Source organism: Oncorhynchus keta, unplaced genomic scaffold, assembly GCF_023373465.1.
Source record: "Oncorhynchus keta strain PuntledgeMale-10-30-2019 unplaced genomic scaffold, Oket_V2 Un_contig_24684_pilon_pilon, whole genome shotgun sequence".
Classification (NCBI taxonomy): Eukaryota; Metazoa; Chordata; class Actinopteri; order Salmoniformes; family Salmonidae; genus Oncorhynchus; species Oncorhynchus keta.
The window spans coordinates 69099-93425 of record NW_026284050.1 but is presented as its reverse complement, the minus strand read 5'-3'; the positions used below and the strand labels follow the sequence as shown (position 1 = coordinate 93425).

Sequence of the window (24327 nt, the reverse complement as noted above, 5' to 3'; positions counted from 1 at the left end):
GTACAGTCTCTTCAATGTACAGTCTCTTCATTGTACAGTCTCTTCAATGTACAGTCTTCAACGTACAGTCTTCAATGTACAGTCTCTTCAACGTACAGTCTCTTCAACGTACAGTCTCTTCAATGTACAGTCTTCAACGTACAGTCTCTTCACCGTACAGTCTTCAATGTACAGTCTCTTCAACGTACAGTCTCTTCAACGTACAGTCTCTTCACCGTACAGTCTTCAATGTACAGTCTTCAACGTACAGTCTCTTCAATATACAGTCTTCAACGTACAGTCTCTTCAACGTACAGTCTCTTCAATGTAAAGTCTCTTCAATGTACAGTCTCTTCAACGTACAGTCTCTTTAATGTACAGTCTCTTCAACGTACAGTCTCTTCAATGTACAGTCTCTTCAATGTAAAGTCTCTTCAATGTACAGTCTCTTCAACGTACAGTCTCTTCAACGTACAGTCTCTTCACCGTACAGTCTTCAATGTACAGTCTTCAACGTACAGTCTCTTCAACATACAGTCTTCAACGTACAGTCTCTTCAACGTACAGTCTCTTCAATGTACAGTCTCTTCATTGTACAGTCTCTTTAATGTACAGTCTCTTCAACGTACAGTCTTTTCAACGTACAGTATTCAACGTACAGTCTTCAACGTACATTCTCTTCAACGTACAGTCTCTTCAATGTACAGTCTCTTCAATGTACAGTCTCTTCAATGTAAAGTCTCTTCAACGTACAGTCTCTTCAACGTACAGTCTCTTCAACCCACAGTCTCTTCACCGTACAGTCTTCAATGTACAGTCTCTTCAACGTACAGTCTTCAACGTACATTCTCTTCAATGTACAGTCTCTTCAATGTACAGTCTCTTCAATGTACAGTCTCTTCAACGTACAGTCTCTTCAATGTACAGTCTCTTCAACGTACAGTCTCTTCAATGTACAGTCTCTTCAACGTACAGTCTCTTCAATGTACAGTCTCTTCAACGTACAGTCTCTTCAACGTACAGTCTCTTCAATGTACAGTCTCTTCAATGTACAGTCTCTTCAACGTACAGTCTCTTCAACGTACAGTCTCTTCAATGTACAGTCTCTTCAACGTACAGTCTCTTCAACGTACAGTCTCTTCAATGTACAGTCTCTTCAATGTACAGTCTCTTCAACGTACAGTCTCTTCAATGTACAGTCTCTTCAATGTACAGTCTCTTCAACGTACAGTCTCTTCAACGTACAGTCTCTTCAATGTACAGTCTCTTCAACGTACAGTCTTCAACGTACAGTCTCTTCAATGTACAGTCTCTTCAATGTACAGTCTCTTCAATGTACAGTCTCTTCAAAATACAGTCTTCAACGTACAGTCTTCAACGTACAGTCTCTTTAATGTACAGTCTTTTCAACGTACAGTCTCTTCAATGTACAGTCTTCAATGTACAGTCTCTTCAATGTACAGTCTCTTCAATGTACAGTCTCTTCAATGTACAGTCTTCAATGTACAGTCTCGTCAAAGTACAGTCTTCAACGTACAGTCTCTTTAATGTACAGTCTTTTCAACGTACAGTCTCTTCAATGTACAGTCTTCAATGTACAGTCTCTTCAATGTACAGTCTCTTCAACGTACAGTCTCTTCAACGTACAGTCTCTTCAATGCACAGTCTCTTCAATGTACAGTCTCTTCAACGTACAGTCTCTTCAATGTACAGTCTCTTCAACATACAGTCTCTTCAACGTACAGTCTTCAATGTACAGTCTCTTCAACGTACAGTCTTCAATGTACAGTCTCTTCAATGTACAGTCTCTTTAATGTACAGTCTCTTCAATGTACAGTCTCTTTAATGTACAGTCTCTTCAATGTACAGTCTCTTCATTGTACAGTCTCTTCAATGTACAGTCTTCAACGTACAGTCTTCAATGTACAGTCTCTTCAACGTACAGTCTCTTCAACGTACAGTCTCTTCAATGTACAGTCTTCAACGTACAGTCTCTTCACCGTACAGTCTTCAATGTACAGTCTCTTCAACGTACAGTCTCTTCAACGTACAGTCTCTTCACCGTACAGTCTTCAATGTACAGTCTTCAACGTACAGTCTCTTCAACATACAGTCTTCAACGTACAGTCTCTTCAACGTACAGTCTCTTCAATGTAAAGTCTCTTCAATGTACAGTCTTCAACGTACAGTCTCGTCAAAGTACAGTCTTCAACGTACAGTCTCTTTAATGTACAGTCTCTTCACCGTACAGTCTTCAATGTACAGTCTCTTCAACGTACAGTCTCTTCAACGTACAGTCTCTTCACCGTACAGTCTTCAATGTACAGTCTTCAACGTACAGTCTCTTCAATATACAGTCTTCAACGTACAGTCTCTTCAACGTACAGTCTCTTCAATGTACAGTCTCTTCAACATACAGTCTCTTCAATGTACAGTCTCTTCAACATACAGTCTCTTCAATGTACAGTCTTCAATGTACAGTCTCTTCAACGTACAGTCTTCAATGTACAGTCTCTTCAATGTACAGTCTCTTTAATGTAGTCTCTTTAATGTACAGTCTCTTCAATGTACAGTCTCTTTAATGTACAGTCTCTTCAATGTACAGTCTCTTCATTGTACAGTCTCTTCAATGTACAGTCTCTTCAACGTACAGTCTTTTCAACGTACAGTATTCAACGTACAGTCTTCAACGTACAGTCTCTTTAATGTACAGTCTCTTCAACGTACAGTCTCTTCAATGTACAGTCTCTTCAATGTACAGTCTCTTCAATGTACAGTCTTTTCAACGTACAGTATTCAACGTACAGTCTTCAACGTACATTCTCTTCAACGTACAGTCTCTTCAATGTACAGTCTCTTCAATGTACAGTCTCTTCAACGTACAGTCTCTTCAATGTACAGTCTTTTCAATGTACAGTCTTCAATGTACAGTCTTCAATGTACAGTCTTCAACGTAGTCTTTTCAACGTACAGTCTCTTCAATGTACAGTCTCTTCAATGTACAGTCTTTTCAACGTACAGTCTTCAATGTACAGTCTTCAACGTAGTCTTTTCAATGTACAGTCTCTTCAATGTACAGTCTTTTCAACGTACAGTCTCTTCAATGTACAGTCTTCAACGTACAGTCTCTTCAATGTACAGTCTTTTCAACGTACAGTCTTCAACGTACAGTCTCTTCAACGTACAGTCTTCAACGTACAGTCTCTTCAATGTACAGTCTTTTCAACGTACAGTCTCTTCAATGTACAGTCTTTTCAATGTACAGTCTTCAATGTACAGTCTCTTCAATGTACAGTCTCTTTAACGTACAGTCTCTTCAACGTACAGTCTTTTCAACGTACAGTCTTCAACGTACAGTCTCTTCAACGTACAGTCTTCAACGTACAGTCTCTTCAACGTACAGTCTTTTCAACGTACAGTCTCTTCAATGTACAGTCTCTTCAATGTACAGTCTTTTCAACGTACAGTCTCTTCAATGTACAGTCTCTTCAATGCACAGTCTCTTCAACGTACAGTCTCTTCAATGTACAGTCTTCAACATAGTCTTCAATGTACAGTCTCTTCAACGTACAGTCTCTTCAATGTACAGTCTTCAACATAGTCTTCAATGTACAGTCTTTTCAATGTACATTCTCTTCAACGTACAGTCTCTTCAATGTACACTCTTCAACGTACAGTCTCCAACATACAGTCTTCAATGTACAGTCTCTTCAACGTACAGTCTCTTCAACGTACAGTCTCTTCAATGTACAGTCTCTTCAATGTACAGTCTCTTCAATGTACAGTCTCTTCAACGTACAGTCTCTTCAATGTACAGTCTCTTCAACATACAGTCTTCAACGTACAGTCTTCAACGTACAGTCTCTTTAATGTACAGTCTTTTCAACGTACAGTCTCTTCAATGTACAGTCTTCAATGTACAGTCTCTTCAACGTACAGTCTCTTCAATGTACAGTCTTCAATGTACAGTCTCTTCAACGTACAGTCTTCAATGTACAGTCTTCAACGTACAGTCTCTTCAATGTACAGTCTTTTCAACGTACAGTCTCTTCAATGTACAGTCTTCAACGTAGTCTTTTCAATGTACAGTCTCTTCAACGTACAGTCTTTTCAACGTACAGTCTTTTCAAGTTACTTTGTAATAATAATGTACCTGTAACTGTAACAGACATAAAACAAATATAGACATATCATAACGGATTGACAGTTGCATCCCAATGAGAACACACTGGTTGAATCAATGTTGTTTCCACGTCAATTCAATGAAGTTACGTTGAACCAACGTGGATTAGACGTTGAATTGAAGTCTGTGCCCAGTGGGATAGCTCTTAACACATGACAGATAGACTGACACTGCTATCATAGTTATCAGCTTAGGCATTGTCTTCCGTATATTATTCAAGTGTGAAATATGGTTTATCTGAGAAGCTTCTGCATAGTTTGAATAGCTAGCCTACTTTTGTTTGTCCATTTAGTACGGTATTTATGGTTTGTTTATAATAGCTGCACACACATTCAGTGTGGATGTGGCTTTGGCCACAGCAGGTTCAAGGTTCATGTAAGGATAGAGTAAACAGAAACGTTGTAAAACTGATGTTGAAAACAGTGTAAACAGTCCATACATTTCATCGTTCTCATTCTGTGTTCCAGTGTTGAATGGCCACAGCAGGTCCTTACGGGGGAAGGAGCTCTTCCTGAGGCCCAGAGGGAGAGAGGCTATCCATGCCAGAGAGAGGGCTGAGAGGGGAGAGGCCCGGCGGGAGAACCACAGGACCTCTACAGGACCCCCAGCCAGGACCTCCAGCACCACCCACAGTCTTCGCCACAGCAGGCCCAACAAGGAGCACCCAAAGCAGGTACACCAGGGAGACACAGATGGGCTGGGATGGAGAGTACCTGGGCTGAATCCCATACGGCACTCTATTGAATATTCTCTATGTAGTGTACTACCTTGACCAAGGCCTATAGGGCTCTGGACAAAAGTGGTGTACTATATAGTGAATAGGGTGCCTTTCGGGACAGATTAAGTGTGTATCTTAATGGTCTGATGCCAGCATGCCAGTCTGTTAGTGTTGGCCCCAGTATTCTGTCGCTGCTGGGGGTTTACATTTCCTGTCCTCCTGGTACAGCTTCCTGTTGGCTACAGACATGCTGACCTCTCTCTCTCCTCTCTATCTCTCAAGCCAGACTTCCCTTCCCCTCGGCCGTAACTAACCCCTCAACGTTTACAAATCTGATCTGTAAGGTTTAAGGAAGCAATATGATGGAAACTCCACCATTACAGTGCTGACATAGTGACATTGTTCTGTATGGCAACTGGGAGCAGTGATGCCCCCTGGTGGGCGGAGTGGGATGGTTCCATCATTCCTCCCAGCAACGCTCAGCCCCTCCCCGACACACACACACAGACACCTTTATGCAGAGGAATAATACTGACAGTTACTGGCTTCATGTACATAACCTTGGCAGACATACGTCATTAAGAATATTTAGCATGAGTGCTATTTCAAACACATTCCAATTTGGGTCTTCATTCAGTCTCTGATCCAAATGGCACCCTATTCCCTATGTAGTGCACTACTTTATATTGGTGCCCTATGGGCTCTGGACAAAAGTAGGCAACTATATAGGATTAGATGCCATTTGGGACACAGTCCTGATCTCCTTTGTGCATCTGCTGTTGTATAGGAGGGATGCCAGAAACCTCTCCCTGTCCTTGGCAAACCAACAGGTGACAGATTGTCTGGTGTCCTGTCCACCTTGGTGTGGAACTAATCAACTACACCTCAGTAAGAGAGGAGATCTGAAGTCTGTAATGTTCCACTATTGTATATGATCAGGTTAAAACGTGGACCGATGGTCAATGGTGAAATGTACAGCAGTTATAGATATAGAAGGAGAAGACATACTGGAGCTACGTATAAATGATGATGTAGCTCGGTATAAATGATGATGGAGCTAGGTATAAATGATGATGTAGCTCGGTATAAATGATGATGGAGCTAGGTATAAATGATGATGGAGCTAGGTATAAATGATGATGTAGCTAGGTATAAATGATGATGGAGCTAGGTATAAATGATGATGTAGCTAGGTATAAATGATGATGTAGCTAGGTATAAATGATGATGGAGCTAGGTATAAATGATGATGGAGCTAGGTATAAATGATGATGTAGCTAGGTATAAATGATGATGGAGCTAGGTATAAATGGTGATGGAACTAGGTATAAATGATGATGTAGCTAGGTATAAATGATGATGTAGCTAGGTATAAATGATGATGGAGCTAGGTATAAATGATGATGGAGCTAGGTATAAATGATGATGTAGCTAGGTATAAATGATGATGGAGCTAGGTATAAATGATGATGGAGCTAGGTATAAATGATGATGGAGCTAGGTATAAATGATGATGGAGCTAGATATACATGATGATGGAGCTAGGTATAAATGATGATGGAGCTAGGTATAAATGATGATGGAGCTAGGTATAAATGATGATGGAGCTAGGTATAAATGATGATGTAGCGAGGTATAAATGATGATGGAGCTCGGTATAAATGATGATGGAGCTCGGTATAAATGATGATGGAGCTAGGTATAAATGATGATGGAGCTAGGTATAAATGGTGATGGAGCTAGGTATAAATGATGATGTAGCTAGGTATAAATGATGATGTAGCTAGGTATAAATGATGATGTAGCTAGGTATAAATGATGTTGGTGCTAGGTATAAATGATGTTGGAGCTAGGTATAAATGATGTTGGAGCTAGGTACAAATGATGATGGAGCTAGGTACAAATGATGTTGGAGCTAGGTATAAATGATGATGTAGCTAGGTATAAATGATGATGGAGCTAGGTATAAATGATGTTGGAGCTAGGTATAAATGATGTTGGAGCTAGGTATACATGATGTTGGAGCTAGGTATAAATGATGATGGAGCTAGGTATAAATGATGATGGAGCTAGGTATAAATGATGATGTAGCTAGGTATAAATGATGATGGAGCTAGGTATAAATGATGATGGAGCTAGGTATAAATGATGATGGAGCTAGGTATAAATGATGATGGAGCTAGGTATAAATGATGTTGGAGCTAGGTATAAATGATGTTGGAGCTAGGTATAAATGATGATGGAGCTAGGTATAAATGATGATGGAGCTAGGTATAAATGATGATGGAGCTAGGTATAAATGATGATGGAGCTAGGTATAAATGATGATGGAGCTAGGTATAAATGATGATGGAGCTAGGTATAAATGATGATGGAGCTAGGTATAAATGATGATGGAGCTAGGTATAAATGATGATGGAGCTAGGTATAAATGATGATGGAGCTAGGTATAAATGATGATGGAGCTAGGTATAAATGATGATGGAGCTAGGTATAAATGATGATGGAGCTAGGTATAAATGATGATGGAGCTAGGTATAAATGATGATGTAGCTAGGTATAAATGATGATGGAGCTAGGTATAAATGATGATGGAGCTAGGTATAAATGATGATGTAGCTAGGTATAAATGATGATGTAGCTAGGTATAAATGATGATGGAGCTAGGTATAAATGATGATGGAGCTAGGTATAAATGATGATGTAGCTAGGTATAAATGATGATGTAGCTAGGTATAAATGATGATGGAGCTAGGTATAAATGATGATGTAGCTCGGTATAAATGATGATGTAGCTAGGTATAAATGATGATGTAGCTAGGTATAAATGATGATGTAGCTCGGTATAAATGATGATGTAGCTAGGTATAAATGATGATGTAGCTCGGTATAAATGATGATGGAGCTAGGTATAAATGATGGAGCTAGGTATAAATGATGATGTAGCTCGGTATAAATGATGTTGGAGCTAGGTATAAATGATGATGTAGCTAGGTATAAATGATGATGTAGCTCGGTATAAATGATGATGGAGCTAGGTATAAATGATGATGTAGCTCGGTATAAATGATGATGGAGCTAGGTACAAATGATGATGGAGCTAGGTATAAATGATGATGGAGCTAGGTATAAATGATATTTCCAAAAAAGTGCTTTTGATAAACAACTTTTGATAAACATCCTTGTGTCTATTGCAGGTTTCAACAGTGAACAGGCTGTCGCGGGTATCGTCAGCTACCGTACGCAACTCCTGTGCCAAAAAGCCCCCGGCCTCCCGACCACTGCTGTCCAGAACTGTGAAGTCCGGAGCCACAGCGCTTCCCAGGGGCCACGTCCGCTACACCAAAGCCAGACTTCTCAAAGAGGCCAAACTCACCATGGGCAAAGGCCTCCTCCAAAGCTCGCCAACCCTGAAGAACCAACGGCGCTCTGCCAGTGGCAGTGCCCGCCGCCACCCACGCCCACCACACTCCAACTCAGGAAAACTCTCAAGTGGCGATGCAAAGACTCCCAACAAACAGAAGGTACAATCCAACAAGGCAGCCGGCAGGTGTTGCCTACAACGAGCCAACGGGAAGCTTCACCCACGCCGATGTGGCGGTAAGCAGGTCCTGCAGGGGCGTGAGGGCGTCAGACACTCCAAGAGACGTCTGGGGCTCCCGGCTGAGGAGAGTCCAACAGAGACACTGGAGTCTTCGCCAGAGGTCAAAAAGGTTAGACTGCAGGTTAATGCCCCGGAGACGCGAAGCAGCAGGAAGGTCAATGTCCAGGAGAAGGCTGTGGCGGGGTCCGGCGGCCATCTTGGTAAGGTCACGTCATCCCGACCTTCCTCGTCGGAGCAAAGACCCAAACGAGCCTCCGCTGGCAAGCTGATGTTGACCCGACAAGCACAGCCCATACCCCCTACTGCTAATACTACTACTACTGCTAATACTACACCACCAGCTAAGAACACTACTTCTAAGAAAACTTTCCAGGGCACTTCTAAGAACACTTCCCATGTCACTTCCAAGGGCACTTCCACCTCCACTTCCACTAGCTCAGCAGCCAAGGTGAAACCAGGCACCAGCAGCCCAGCTAAACCAGCAGCAGAGCCTAAAGCAGCAGAGAGGCAGCGGGAGAGTGGGGAGAAGAGAGGTGCAGCACCGCCCCCTCCCCTAACCGAGGTGCCAGTGTTCAGGCCCAGTCTGGAGGAGTTCCACGACCCCCTGGTGTATGTGGAAGCGGTGCGCGGGCAGGCAGAGAGCTATGGGCTGTGCAGGGTGGCTCCTCCTCAGGACTGGAGGCCAGAGTGCAAGCTGAAAGAGGACATGAGGTTTGTGACCCAGGTGCAGCACATCCATAAGCTGGGTCGGCGCTGGGGGCCCAATGTACTCCGGCTGGCCTGCATCAGGAAACACCTCCAGGCCCAGGGCATCTCCATGGAGGACCCCCGCTCATAGGTACATTTCTGTAGAACTGATACTTAGGGTGCATCCCAACTGGCACCGTATTTGCTACATAGTACACTACTTTTGACCAGAGCCCTATGGGGGCCCTATGGACCCTGGTCAAAAGTAATGCACTAAATAGGGAAAAGGGTTTCATTTGGGACTAAGACTGTCACTAAGGTTTAATGTCAAAGACATTTAGGGAGCTACAAATCGTTCCTCCACATCCTGTTATTCTAGTACAGTTTCATGTTATTCTAGTACAGTTTCATGTTATTCTAGTACAGTTTCATCTTATTCTAGTACAGTTTCATGTTATTCTAGTACAGTTTAATCTTATTCTAGTACAGTTTCATGTTATTCTAGTACCGTTTCATCTTATTCTAGTACAGTTTAATCTTATTCTAGTACAGTTTCATGTTATTCTAGTACAGTTTCATGTTATTCTAGTACAGTTTCATGTTATTCTAGTACAGTTTCATGTTATTCTAGTACAGTTTAATCTTATTCTAGTACAGTTTAATCTTATTCTAGTACAGTTTCATGTTATTCTAGTACAGTTTCATGTTATTCTAGTACAGTTTCATGTTATTCTAGTACAGTTTCATGTTATTCTAGTACAGTTTCATGTTATTCTAGTACAGTTTCATGTTATTCTAGTACAGTTTCATGTTATTCTAGTACAGTTTCATGTTATTCTAGTACAGTTTAATCTTATTCTAGTACAGTTTCATGTTATTCTAGTACAGTTTCATGTTATTCTAGTACAGTTTCATGTTATTCTAGTACAGCTTCATCTTATTCTAGTGCAGCTTCATCTTATTCTAGTACAGTTTCATCTTATTCTAGTACAGTTTCATGTTATTCTAGTACAGTTTCATGTTATTCTAGTACAGTTTCATCTTATTCTAGTACAGTTTCATCTTATTCTAGGACAGTTTCATCTTATTCTAGTACAGTTTCATATTATTCTAGTACAGTTTCATGTTATTCTAGTACAGTTTCATGTTTTTCTAGTACAGTTTCATGATATTATAGTACGGTTTCATGTTATTCTAACACATATGTCAACTCTACATAGAGTGGCTATCTATCAGGTTGTACAGTTTGACGTTTCCTCTTGTTAATTCAGTGTGCTGCTAAAGGTTTCCTTCTGAGGGAACTATACTATAGTTAAATGGCTTCTCCCAAATTACCTCAGACCCCCTCATCCTGTCCTCTGAACCACCTCTCATTTTGACCTCTGAACCACCTCTCATCCTGACCTCTGAACCACCTCTCATCCTGCCCATTGTCTGCTGCTGATTGCTCTTAGTGTGTTTGTAAGTGAGACCTTGATTCTGACCTTACCTAGTGAGGAAGGATTACAGTTCCTCTGCCAGGTGGCAGCTTTGATGAGATTACACTGGGAGAGATGGGGTTGTCAGGATCCCCGACCACACACACGCACTAATGTACTCAACAGTCACATACAGTCACATACACACACTGACAACCCCAGACCAGTAGCAGTGAGTGAGTGAGTGAGTGAGTGAGTGAGTGAGTGAGTGAGTGAGTGAGTGAGTGAGTGAGTGAGTGAGTGAGTGAGTGTGTGTGTGTGTGTGTGTGTGTGTGTGTGTGTGTGTGAGTGTGTGTGTGTGTGTGTGTGTGTGTGTGTGTGTGTGTGTGTGTGTGTGTGTGTGTGTGTGTGTGTGTGGGGAAGTGAGTGTGTGAGAGAGTGAGTGTGTGTGACAGATGGGGAACGTCTGTAAGGGGATTTTACAGGCAGCAGACACCCATGGTGAGGGAAAGGAGAGGAACGAAGTAGCAGAGATATTACACTCTGTCTGCATCTCAAATGGCACACTATTCCCTATATAGTGCATGACCAGGGCCCATATTAGTTATATAGGGAATAGGGTGCCATTTGGGACACAGACATTCTCTCTCTCAGGCTCCAATACCTACAGGCCTCTGCTTTGTCAGAGTGGGCCTCAACCTCAAACAGGATCATGGCTGTCTAAACCAGGCTGTCATGGCTAACAGAGCCAAGTCATTCATTCATCAAACATCCACAGCCTCTCATCTAGAACATTTGGCTGTAATTTGTTTGAAAGCTTATTGTAAATGTAGTGAATGTTGCTGCCTTTTCAGAATCCATGTTTATCAGCCCCGTTGGTCCTCTATATCCTCCCAGATGCATACAGTATATCCATTTTAACCTGTGTTCATGTGGTTTCACAGAACCAGGATTAAACAACATTGTTTTAACCTCCTTGTTCTGTGTTCTGTCTCGCCCTCCTTCATTCCCTTCTCTTCCTCCTTATCCTCCCTCCCTCGCTCCCTCCTTCACTCCCTCCCAACCTCCTCCCTCCCTCTCTTCCTCCTTCACTCCCTCCCTATCCCTCTCACCCTTCTTCACTCCCTCCCTCCCTCTTTCACTCCCTCCCTCCCTCTCACCCTCTTTCACTCCCTCCCTCCTTCACTCCCTCCTCTTCCTCCATATCCTCCCTCTCCCCCTCTCTCCCTATCCTCCCTATCGCTCTCTCCTCCACTCCCTCCTCTTCCTCCTTATCCTCCCTCACCCTCTTTCACTCCCTTCCAACCTCCCTCCCTCCTTCACTCCCTCCTCTTCCTCCATATCCTCCCTCTCCCCTCCCTCCCTATCTCTCTCTCCTTCACTCCCTCCCTCCCAACCTCCTCCCTCCCTCTCTTCCTCCTTCACTCCCTCCCTATCCCTCTCACCCTTCTTCACTCCCTCCCTCCCTCCCTCTCACCCTCTTTCACTCCCTCCCTCCTTCACTCCCTCCTCTTCCTCTATATCCTCCCTCTCCCCCTCCCTCCCTATCCTCCCTATCTCTCTCTCCTCCACTCCCTCCTCTTCCTCCTTATCCTCCCTCACCCTCTTTCACTCCCTTCCAACCTCCCTCACCCTCTTTCACTCCCTCCTCTTCCTCCATATCCTCCCTCTCCCATCCTCCCTATCTCTCTCTCCTCCACTCCCTCCTCTTCCTCCTTATCCTCCCTCACCCTCTTTCACTCCCTACCAACCTCCCTCCCTCCTTCACTCCCTCCTCTTCCTCCCTCTCCTTCACTCCCTCCTCTTTCTCCATATCCTCCCCCTCTCTCCCCCCCTATCCTCCCTCTCTCTCTCTCCTCCACTCCCTCCTCTTCCTCCCACTCCCCCTCCCTCCCTCCCTGCCAGGCGGATGTGAGTTGGACCTGGCCCGGTTCTTTCAGCTCATCAACGACATGGGCGGCATGCAGCAGGTCAGCGACATGAAGAAATGGAATAAGCTAGCCGACCAGCTCCGTATCCCCAAGACTGCACAGGTACGGTACTGCTTCAAGGCTGCATACATGGCACCCCGTCCTCTATATAGTAGACTGCTTTTGACCAGGGTCCATAAGGCTCTGGCCTACTATATAGGGAATAGGGGGCCATTCGGTACTCAGGCTCTTGTGTTGACCATGATGCTGTTCTGTAACAAACTATTCCTTCCGGCATCCGTGTCTTGTAGTGTTTTACATCTACACTGAAGTGGGTCATTTTGTTTTTATCCTACTTTTGTATTTGAGATTGACTTCTGATGAAAACCAACAGCCAGCCCAGCTAGCTGCATAGCTAAGTATAGCACTTTGACATTTGATGTTAACACTGCCCTCCCTGTCAACTGTCAACTGCAACATAATAATATCCTACCACCCGACCACAGGATCGTCTGGCCAAGCTGCAGGAGGCCTATTGTCAGTACCTACTGTCCTACGACTCCCTGGACCCCGCTGAGCGCATCCGCCTGGAGAGGGAGGTGCTGGAGGAGAAGGGGAAGCTGGAGAAGAAGCGAGGGCCCCTGGAGGGCCACTCAGATTACTCCCAACAGAGCCTGCTCCAGCTGCCCCGCTGTGAGCCCAAGAACGGCCTGGTAAACGGGGTGATCCGGAGGAACGGCCTGCCCAGGAACCTGGAGGAAGGAGCGAAAGAGGGGAAGAAACAGGAGAAGGACATGTGGCTGAGGTCCAGCAGGAGGAGACTGTTCTCTCAGGAGAAGAAAGGAGGAAGAGGAGGAGCAGAGGAGGAGAAAGAGTTTCTTAGCGACCAGCACAAGTGTATATACAGGGTAGGTCATGTTAGCCCCTTTCTCTGGCCCTGTTCACACTCAGGTTGAACAACTGATGTACAACACATTTGGCACAACAAATGTGATACAACAGACAGTTTTTCTGGACCAAAATAATTACCCAAGCATAGTGGAGGCACTACAACATGCACAATGCTTGCTGTAAATATTCGATTGGTTAAGTCTATTGGTTAATGAGTTCTGTGGTAGCTGTGTGTGGGCAGATTGAATACAGTGCAGCACTGTCAATACAGTGTGTATAGCTGTTAGTGCCTGGAGGCAGAACTACAATATCCCTGGTTCAGTTGCGCTCACATCGAATATAGGTCATTGCACATCTGCAAGCACAGAGGCCACACACACGATCAGACACACACGATCAGACACACACGATCAGACACACACACGATCAGACACACACACGATCAGACACACACACGATCAGACACACACGCACACACACGATCAGACACACACGATCAGACATACACACGATCAGACACACACACGATCAGACACACACGATCAGACACACACACGATCAGACACACACACGATCAGACACACACACGATCAGACACACACGCACACACACGATCAGACACACACGATCAGACATACACACGATCAGACACACACACGATCAGACACTACTACACTACACTGCTACTTCGTTCCTCTCCTTTCCCTCACCATGGGTGTCTGCTGCCTGTAAAATCCCTTACAGATGTTCCCCATCTGTCACACACACTCACTCTCTCACACACTCACTTCCCCACACACACACACACACACACACACACACACACACACACACGATCAGACACACACGATCAGACACACACACGATCAGACACGCACGATCAGACACACACGATCAGACACACACGCACACACACGATCAGACACACACACACGATCAGACACACACACGATCAGACACACACACGATCAGACACACACACACGATCAGACACACACACACACGATCAGACACACACGATCAGACACACACACACACCTCATTTTGACATCACGTCACCTCATGTCAACTTATCACTGCCAGTATTTATGTCTTGATGCTCCATGATGATCTTCTGTTGCTCACACTTCTCTTATCAATAGTGTTAGTTCCAGTTCTCCTGTAGTATCAGTTAGTTCTCCTGTAGTATCAGCTAGTTCTCCTGTAGTGTCAGTTTCAGTTCTCCTGTAGTATCAGTTAGTTCGCCTGTAGTATCAGTTAGTTCTCCTGTAGTGTCAGTTCCAGTTCTCCTGTAGTATCAGTTAGTTCTCCTGTAGTGTCAGTTTCAGTTCTCCTGTAGTATCAGTTAGTTCTCCTGTAGTATCAGTTAGTTCTCCTGTAGTGTCAGTTCCAGTTCTCCTGTAGTATCAGTTAGTTCTCCTGTAGTATCAGTTAGTTCTCCTGTAGTATCAGCTAGTTCTCCTGTAGTATCAGTTTGTTCTCCTGTAGTATCAGTTAGTTCTCCTGTAGTGTCAGTTCCAGTTCTCCTGTAGTATCAGTTAGTTCTCCTGTAGTATCAGCTAGTTCTCCTGTAGTATCAGTTAGTTCTCTTGTAGTATCAGTTAGTTCTCCTGTAGTATCAGTTAGTTCTCCTGTAGTGTCAGTTTCAGTTCTCCTGTAGTATCAGTTAGTTCTCCTGTAGTATCAGTTAGTTCTCCTGTAGTATCAGTTAGTTCTCCTGTAGTGTCAGTTTCAGTTCTCCTGTAGTATCAGTTAGTTCTCCTGTAGTATCAGTTTGTTCTCCTGTAGTATCAGCTAGTTCTCCTGTAGTATCAGCTAGTTCTCCTGTAGTATCAGTTAGTTCTCCTGTAGTATCAGTTAGTTCTCCTGTAGTATCAGTTAGTTCTCCTGTAGTATCAGTTAGTTCTCCTGTAGTATCAGTTAGTTCTCCTGTAGTATCAGTTAGTTCTTCTGTAGTATCAGCTAGTTCTCCTGTAGTATCAGTTAGTTCTCCTGTAGTATCAGTTAGTTCTCCTGTAATATCAGTTAGTTCTCCTGTAGTATCAGCTAGTTCTCCTGTAGTATCAGTTAGTTCTCCTGTAGTATCAGTTAGTTCTCCTGTAATATCAGTTAGTTCTCCTGTAGTATCAGCTAGTTCTCCTGTAGTATCAGTTAGTTCTCCTGTAGTATCAGTTAGTTCTCCTGTAGTGTCAGTTTCAGTTCTCCTGTAGTATCAGTTAGTTCTCCTGTAGTATCAGTTAGTTCTCCTGTAGTGTCAGTTCCAGTTCTCCTGTAGTATCAGTTAGTTCTCCTGTAGTATCAGTTAGTTCTCTTGTAGTATCAGTTAGTTCTCCTGTAGTATCAGCTAGTTCTCCCGTAGTGTCAGTTCCAGTTCTCCTGTAGTATCAGTTAGTTCTCCTGTAATATCAGTTAGTTCTCCTGTAGTATCAGTTAGTTCTCCTGTAGTATCAGTTAGTTCTCCTGTAGTATCAGCTAGTTCTCCTGTAGTATCAGTTAGTTCTCCTGTAGTATCAGTTAGTTCTCCTGTAATATCAGTTAGTTCTCCTGTAGTATCAGCTAGTTCTCCTGTAGTATCAGTTAGTTCTCCTGTAGTATCAGTTAGTTCTCCTGTAGTATCAGTTAGTTCTCCTGTAGTATCAGTTTGTTCTCCTGTAGTATCAGCTAGTTCTCCTGTAGTATCAGCTAGTTCTCCTGTAGTATCAGTTAGTTCTCCTGTAGTGTCAGTTCCAGTTCTCCTGTAGTATCAGTTAGTTCTCCTGTAGTATCAGCTAGTTCTCCTGTAGTATCAGCTAGTTCTTCTGTAGTATCAGTTAGTTCTCCTGTAGTATCAACTAGTTCTCCTGTAGTATCAGTTAGTTCTCCTGTAGCATCAGTTTGTTCTCCTGTAGTATCAGTTAGTTCTCCTGTAGTATCAGTTAGTTCTCCTGTAGTATCAGCTAGTTCTCCTGTAGTATCAGCTAGTTCTCCTGTAGTATCAGTTAGTTCTCCTGTAATATCAGTTAGTTCTCCTGTAGTATCAGCTAGTTCTTCTGTAGTATCAGTTACTTCTAGCGTTTCATCTCTCAGTTTGACTTCCTACTTTTTAAACCTGGCTCGTAGGGACTATTCTGTCTGTGAATGCCAGCATAGCTGGACCCATATGAAATCAATATATTGGGCCATAATAAGAAATACAGCAATCTCCTCCACACATGTGGGAAAGCTTACTGTGACTGACTGTAGTCCAACCAACCAGGGATTTTCCTGGCACATTAATACAGGCTCTCTTGTCTCTGTCCCTGCCCGGCTGTCCGTCGTGTATCTGAGCCTATGTCCCAAATGGTGCCCAATTCCCTGTCTAGTGCACTACTTTTAACCAGGGCCCTTAGGGCTCCGATCCAAAGTAGTACTCTATATAAGGGAATAGGGTGCCATTTGGGAGGCAACCTGAGAAAAGCGTCTGGATGGAAGACTCCCCTTCAGAATGTGCTGATGCTGCAGCAGCGGGGAGAGGAAGGAAGATGATGTCATGCAGAACAGTGACATCCACATGTATCATTTTTGTCTGGCTGTTCAACTAACTCTCCCATCTGGTTGGCTGTGATAATCGTTATATTGACAGTTGTCTGTGTCCCAAATCACATTCCTATTCCCTTTTCTGACGCACTACTTTTGACCAGAGCCTGTTCAAAAGTAGGATGTCGTTAGGGACGGAGACAGTGTATCAAGGGACCTAAAAGACTACTTCCTGTATGGTCTTACTAGTCTCTTTGGTTGTGCTTCTGAGCCAGTCGATTGGCAGGATATCAAAACACCTCAGTCCATAAGCTCGTACACTCTTTGTGTTGATGATTTGCTGTGATAATCTTTACATTGACTGTGTATCAGGGAGCTTGAAAGGGACCGTAAGGTCTTAGCCCTCTCTTTGTGTTTCTTTATGACAGGGGAAGTCGGTTTCTCTCACTACGTTCTACAGGACAGCCAGGAATACTATGAACATGTGTTTCAATAAGGAGCCTGGGACGGCTGAGGTGGAGGTAAGGTCTACATATCCCAAACTGTTATATACCCGCTACGTAGGTTGCACTACTTAAGGCCCTATTCAGGTTTCAGAGAAGTTGACTTAACATAGACTTTAAAAAAATGTAAATAAAAAATTGTACTTGTCCATATTTTATAGACATAAATCCATGTTAAGTCTACTTATTTCAAGTCTGAATTGGCCCTTAGTGCCCTACTTTTGGTCAGGGCCTTGCTTTTTGTGACGCAACCATATAATCATAATGAATAAGTAGTATAATTCACTGGGACCATAAGTAGGATAATTCACTGGGACCATAAGTAGGATAATTCACTGGGACCATAAGTAGTATAATTCACTGGGACCATAAGTAGTATAATTCACTGGGACCATAAGTAGGATAATTCACTGGGACCATAAGTAGTATAATTCACTGGGACCATAAGTAGGATAATTCACTGGGACCATAAGTAGTATAATTCACTGGGACCATAAGTAGTATAATTCACTGGGACCATAAGTAGGATAATTCACTGGGACCATAAGTAGTATAATTCACTGGGACCATAAGTAGTATAATTCACTGGGACCATAAGTAGTATAATTCACTGGGACCATAAGTAGTATAATTCACTGGGACCATAAGTAGTATAATTCACTGGGACCATAAGTAGGATAATTCACTGGGACCATAAGTAGTATAATTCACTGGGACCATAAGTAGTGGGACCGTAAGTAATAATCACTGGGACCATAAGTAGGATAATTCACTGGGACCATAAGTAGGATAATTCACTGGGACCATAAGTAGGACCATAAGTAGTATAATTCACTGGGACCATAAGTAGTATAATTCACTGGGACCATAAGTAGGATAATTCACTGGGACCATAAGTAGTATAATTCACTGGGACCATAAGTAATATAATTCACTGGGACCATAAGTAGTATAATTCACTGGGACCATAAGTAGAATAATTCACTGGGACCATAAGTAGTGTAATTCACTGGGACCATAAGTAGTGTAATTCACTGGGACCATAAGTAGGATAATTCACTGGGACCATAAGTAGGATAATTCACTGGGACCATAAGTAGTATAATTCACTGGGACCATAAGTAGTATAATTCACTGGGACCATAAGTAGTATAATTCCCTGGGACCATAAGTAGGATAATTCACTGGGACCATAAGTAGGATAATTCACTGGGACCATAAGTAGGATAATTCACCGGGACCATAAGTAGGATAATTCACTGGGACCATAAGTAGGATAATTCACTGGGACCATAAGTAGGATAATTCACTGGGACCATAAGTAGTATAATTCACTGGGACCATAAGTAGGATAATTCACTGGGACCATAAGTAGGATAATTCACTGGGACCATAAGTAGGATAATTCACTGGGACCGGACCATAAGTAGTATAATTCACTGGGACCATAAGTAGTATAATTCACTGGGACCATAAGTAGTATAATTCACTGGGACCATAAGTAGTATAATTCACTGGGACCATAAGTAGGATCATTCACTGGGACCATAAGTAGGATAATTCACTGGGACCATAAGTAGGATAATTCACTGGGACCATAAGTAGTATAATTCACTGGGACCATAAGTAGTATGGAATGACTGATCAGGTCATTGACACATTTCTTCTCTCCTTTTGTCTTTCTTGCCAGCCATCCCACTGTGTGATCTACTGTCACTACTTTTTAATGCAATAATGTTTCTGTCTGTGATTGCAGCAGGAGTACTGGAACATCGTGGAGCAGAGGGAATGTCATGTTGCCGTGCACTGTGGGAAAGTGGACACTAAAACTCATGGGAGTGGCTTCCCAGTTGGAAAGTCTGAGACCTTTTCAAAGTGAGGGCCTAATGGCATTATCCAATCACATTAAATGGAGGATTTAGAATTTCCTGCTTATACCCTCCTGAATCCAGGAATCTTCCAACTGGGATTTCTGGAGAACCGGGGAATTTTTTGGAAAGTTAGGGGAATTTTACAACCCTATAAGGACATGCATAAAATATGTCTTCTGTTATCTTGTCTCCACTCAAGACATGGATGGAACCTTACAATCCTTCCCAATAATTCAGGATCCATCCTACGCCATCTTGGTGCTGTGCCAGGTAATCATCTATACCTATGACCCTCTCCTGTTACACAGGATGACAGTACATTGTACTGTAATAGACAGTTGTAAGTAGCTGCAGAGTGAACTGAAGGACTCCCATCAGTTTTTTTTTTTTTTTTACCTTTATTTTACTAGGCAAGTCAGTTAAGAACACATTCTTATTTTCAATGACGGCCTGGGAACAGTGGGTTAACTGCCTGTTCAGGGGCAGAACGACAGATTTGTACATTGTCAGCTCGGGGGTTTGAACTCGCAACCTTCCGGTTACTAGTCCAACACTCTAACCACTAGGCTACGCTGCCGTTCCTTGAATGTATGTTGCAGTAGTTTTTGTTGTTTTATACAGTATATCCTCATTTTTGGTGACACAATTCAATAGCATTCTGCTATGAATTAAGTGAACTTGAACTGACTAGAAAAGCTTGACAGTCTACTATGTCTTCCTTTGTGGTTGTACAGGAGTGACCATTCCTTGGCTGAACATCGGCATGGTCTTCTCTACCTCATGCTGGTCGCGAGACCATCACCGCCTTCCATACATTGATTACTTACACACTGGTGCTGACTGCATTTGGTAAGTAGTGGTTCACTGCTCACTGCCCTCTCCCAGTTTAATCCTACGGTCACTCAGGTTCACCGCCTGCCACAACCAATGGAGAACGAGCTCAGCGTCAGTTAGTCAAGCCTGATCAAATAGAGCTGGTGGAGATTGATTTAATAGAACTCCCTGAGCGTGGTCAGTACAGTATGAAGGAAATGCTGTATGGCTCAGTAGGTAGAGCATGGCGCTCGCAACATCAGGATAGTGGGTTTGATTCTCTGGGCCATCCATACGTACAATGTATGCAGTATGACTAAGTCTTTATTGGATAAATCTGCTAAATGGTATATATTTAAGCAATAAGGCACGAGGGGGTGGTATATTGGCCATATACCACAAACCCCCGAGGTGCCAGGAATTCTTGAAAGACGGTACAATATAAACTTTTGTTCCACAAATATTTGTCTTAATATCTGATAGACCAAATCATATATATATCACACCATGTAAAGGAACAACCTCCTAATTCAGAAAGGTTTTTCTCATAAATTACAACTAAGTGGATTTATGTCAACTCAGTCAGACACCATAAAATGCATTTCATTTGTACATTTATTGTCCAAGTGTTTGAAGACCTTGTTTGTTTTAATTCTATCATTACATCATTCAAATATGAAATACAAATCTCCAAACGTATTTTTATAACGCTATATAATGCTCCAGGGCTAATTTTGTTAGCATTTTGGCACGTTTTTCTAGATTCAGAACATAAAACATTTATTAGCATTTTGACATGTTTTTCTAGATTCAGAACATTAACATTTTGCGTTTTGGCATGTTTTTCTAGATTCAGAACATAAAACATTGTGTTTTGGTATGTTTTTCTAGATTCAGAACATTAAACATTTAGTGTTTTGGTATGTTTTTCTAGATTCAGAACATTAACATTTAGCGTTTTAGCATGTTTTTCTAGATTCAGAACATAAAACATTGTGTTTTGGTATGTTTTTCTAGATTCAGAACATAAAACATTTATTAGCGTTTTGGTATGTTTTTCTAGATTCAGAACATAAAACATTTATTAGCGTTTTGGTATGTTTTTCTAGATTCAGAACATAAAACATTTAGCGTTTTGGTATGTTTTTCTAGATTCAGAACATAAAACATTTAGCGTTTTGATATGTTTTTCTAGATTCAGAAAAACATTTATTAGCGTTTTGTTATAAAACAACATTTCTAAAGGAAACATGATCCCTTAGCTCTATCACAGCAAATATGTCAATAGTTTAACCATGTGTTGCAGAAGAGTGATTCAAATGTTTTTTTATAACAATAAATAAAAAAATAAAAAAGATCATAAGGGTTTATCCATCAGTGACGGGGTTGACAACAGATACTCAAAACAGACATTTTTGCCTCAACGTATTTTACATTTGTAAAATATATTAAATTATTCTTTCAGCACTCTGACGGAGTTGACGTTAGACAAAAATATATATGTTTTTTTTACCGTGGTGATTTGACGTTGACGTTACCGTGGTGATTTCTATATTGTTTGTTTAAAACATATCAGATAGTAGAGAACTTTCTAGACCATAAGTGGTCTTGTTGCACTTCATGTAATGAGAAGATGAATAAGAGGTCATTATGGTAGAGCTCACCCTGCTCATTCCTGATTTGAGTTGACCAAATCTCCAGACACATCTTTTAGGAATCACCGTTTCGAGATAAGGGCTATTGCAAATCACTACACAAGATCCCTTTTCAGTTAATATTAATTATTGCCAGTTAAAAATATATATATAATTACACTTTTTTGGAGAGTTTGAAATTGGGATCCTTTTCTCCAGACAATGGCATTAGAGCCAACATGGAAATGAATAATATTGAAAATATTTAGAAAATTCCGAAAGTAAATCTTTCCCCTTATAAAATTCCCCTTAATGTAATTGAGCTCAAATAAAATCCTATAAAACTACAATAAAAATGAAAGTTTCATTGCCAGACAAGGATATGTTTTATTTACTAGTGCTATGACATGTGTCCACTAACTCCAACATGTTATCATATAGTGATACACAATTAGATCCCAATAACCCATGTAACCCGGTGTTCAGGTACTGTATTCCTGCTGAGGAGAAGGTGAAGCTGGACAAGGTGGTTCACACACTACTGCAGGCTAATGGAACCCCAGGACTGGAGATGTTGGAGAACAACATCATGGTGTGACTGCAGGATACACTGTCCACACATACAGTATAAACATGGAGTACAGAAACACTGTCCACACATACAGTATAAACATGGACTACAGAAACACTGTCCACACATACAGTATAAACATGGACTACAGAAACACTGTCCACACATACAGTATAAACATGGACTACAGAAACACTGTCCACACATACAGTATAAACATGGACTACAGAAACACTGTCCACACATACAGTATAAACATGGACTACAGAAACACTGTCCACACATACAGTATAAACATGGACTACAGAAACACTGTCCACACATACAGTATAAACATGGACTACAGAAACACTGTCCACACATACAGTATAAACATGGACTACAGAAACACTGTCCACACATACAGTATAAACATGGACTACAGAAACACTGTCCACACATACAGTATAAACATGGACTACAGAAACACTGTCCACACATACAGTATAAACATGGACTACAGAAACACTGTCCACACATACAGTATAAACATGGACTACAGAAACACTGTCCACACATACAGTATAAACATGGACTACAGAAACACTGTCCACACATACAGTATAAACATGGACTACAGAAACACTGTCCACACATACAGTATAAACATGGACTACAGAAACACTGTCCACACATACAGTATAAACATGGACTACAGAAACACTGTCCACACATACAGTATAAACATGGACTACAGAAACACTGTCCACACATACAGTATAAACATGGACTACAGAAACACTGTCCACACATACAGTATAAACATGGACTACAGAAACACTGTCCACACATACAGTATAAACATGGACTACAGAAACACTGTCCACACATACAGTATAAACATGGACTACAGAAACACTGTCCACACATACAGTATAAACATGGACTACAGAAACACTGTCCACACATACAGTATAAACATGGACTACAGAAACACTGTCCACACATACAGTATAAACATGGACTACAGAAACACTGTCCACACATACAGTATAAACATGGACTACAGAAACACTGTCCACACATACAGTATAAACATGGACTACAGAAACACTGTCCACACATACAGTATAAACATGGACTACAGAAACACTGTCCCCCATACAGTATAAACATGGACTACAGAAACACTGTCCACACATACAGTATAAACATGGACTACAGAAACACTGTCCACACATACAGTATAAACATGGACTACAGAAACACTGTCCACACATACAGTATAAACATGGACTACAGAAACACTGTCCACACATATAAACATGTATAAACATGGACTACAGAAACACTGTCCACACATACAGTATAAACATGGACTACAGAAACACTGTCCACACATACAGTATAAACATGGACTACAGAAACACTGTCCACACATACAGTATAAACATGGACTACAGAAACACTGTCCACACATACAGTATAAACATGGACTACAGAAACACTGTCCACACATACAGTATAAACATGGACTACAGAAACACTGTCCACACATACAGTATAAACATGGACTACAGAAACACTGTCCACACATACAGTATAAACATGGACTACTAGAAACACTGTCCACACATACAGTATAAACATGGACTACAGAAACACTGTCCACACATACAGTATAAACATGGACTACAGAAACACTGTCCACACATACAGTATAAACATGGACTACAGAAACACTGTCCACACATACAGTATAAACATGGACTACAGAAACACTGTCCACACATACAGTATAAACATGGACTACAGAAACACTGTCCACACATACTGTATAAACATGGACTACAGAAACACTGTCCACACATACAGTATAAACATGGACTACAGAAACACTGTCCACACATACAGTATAAACATGGACTACAGAAACACTGTCCACACATACAGTATAAACATGGACTACAGAAACACTGTCCACACATACAGTATAAACATGGACTACAGAAACACTGTCCACACATACAGTATAAACATGGACTACGAAACACTGTCCACACATCCAGTA

General features: G+C 41.9%; 1 protein-coding gene across 1 annotated transcript in view; it reads left to right on the top strand.

The window, feature by feature from the left end:
• LOC127922135 (protein Jumonji-like) overlaps nt 1-24327 on the top strand; it is a 53703-nt gene that overhangs the window by 14079 nt on the left and 15297 nt on the right. Inside the window, exons 2-10 of the mRNA XM_052505847.1 lie at nt 4630-4835; nt 8078-9314; nt 12486-12622; nt 13006-13407; nt 17314-17406; nt 19145-19263; nt 19459-19529; nt 19994-20108; nt 22193-22298. Coding sequence (XP_052361807.1) covers nt 4630-4835; nt 8078-9314; nt 12486-12622; nt 13006-13407; nt 17314-17406; nt 19145-19263; nt 19459-19529; nt 19994-20108; nt 22193-22298 — 2486 coding nt within the window. The remainder of the gene's footprint in view (nt 1-4629; nt 4836-8077; nt 9315-12485; nt 12623-13005; nt 13408-17313; nt 17407-19144; nt 19264-19458; nt 19530-19993; nt 20109-22192; nt 22299-24327) is intronic.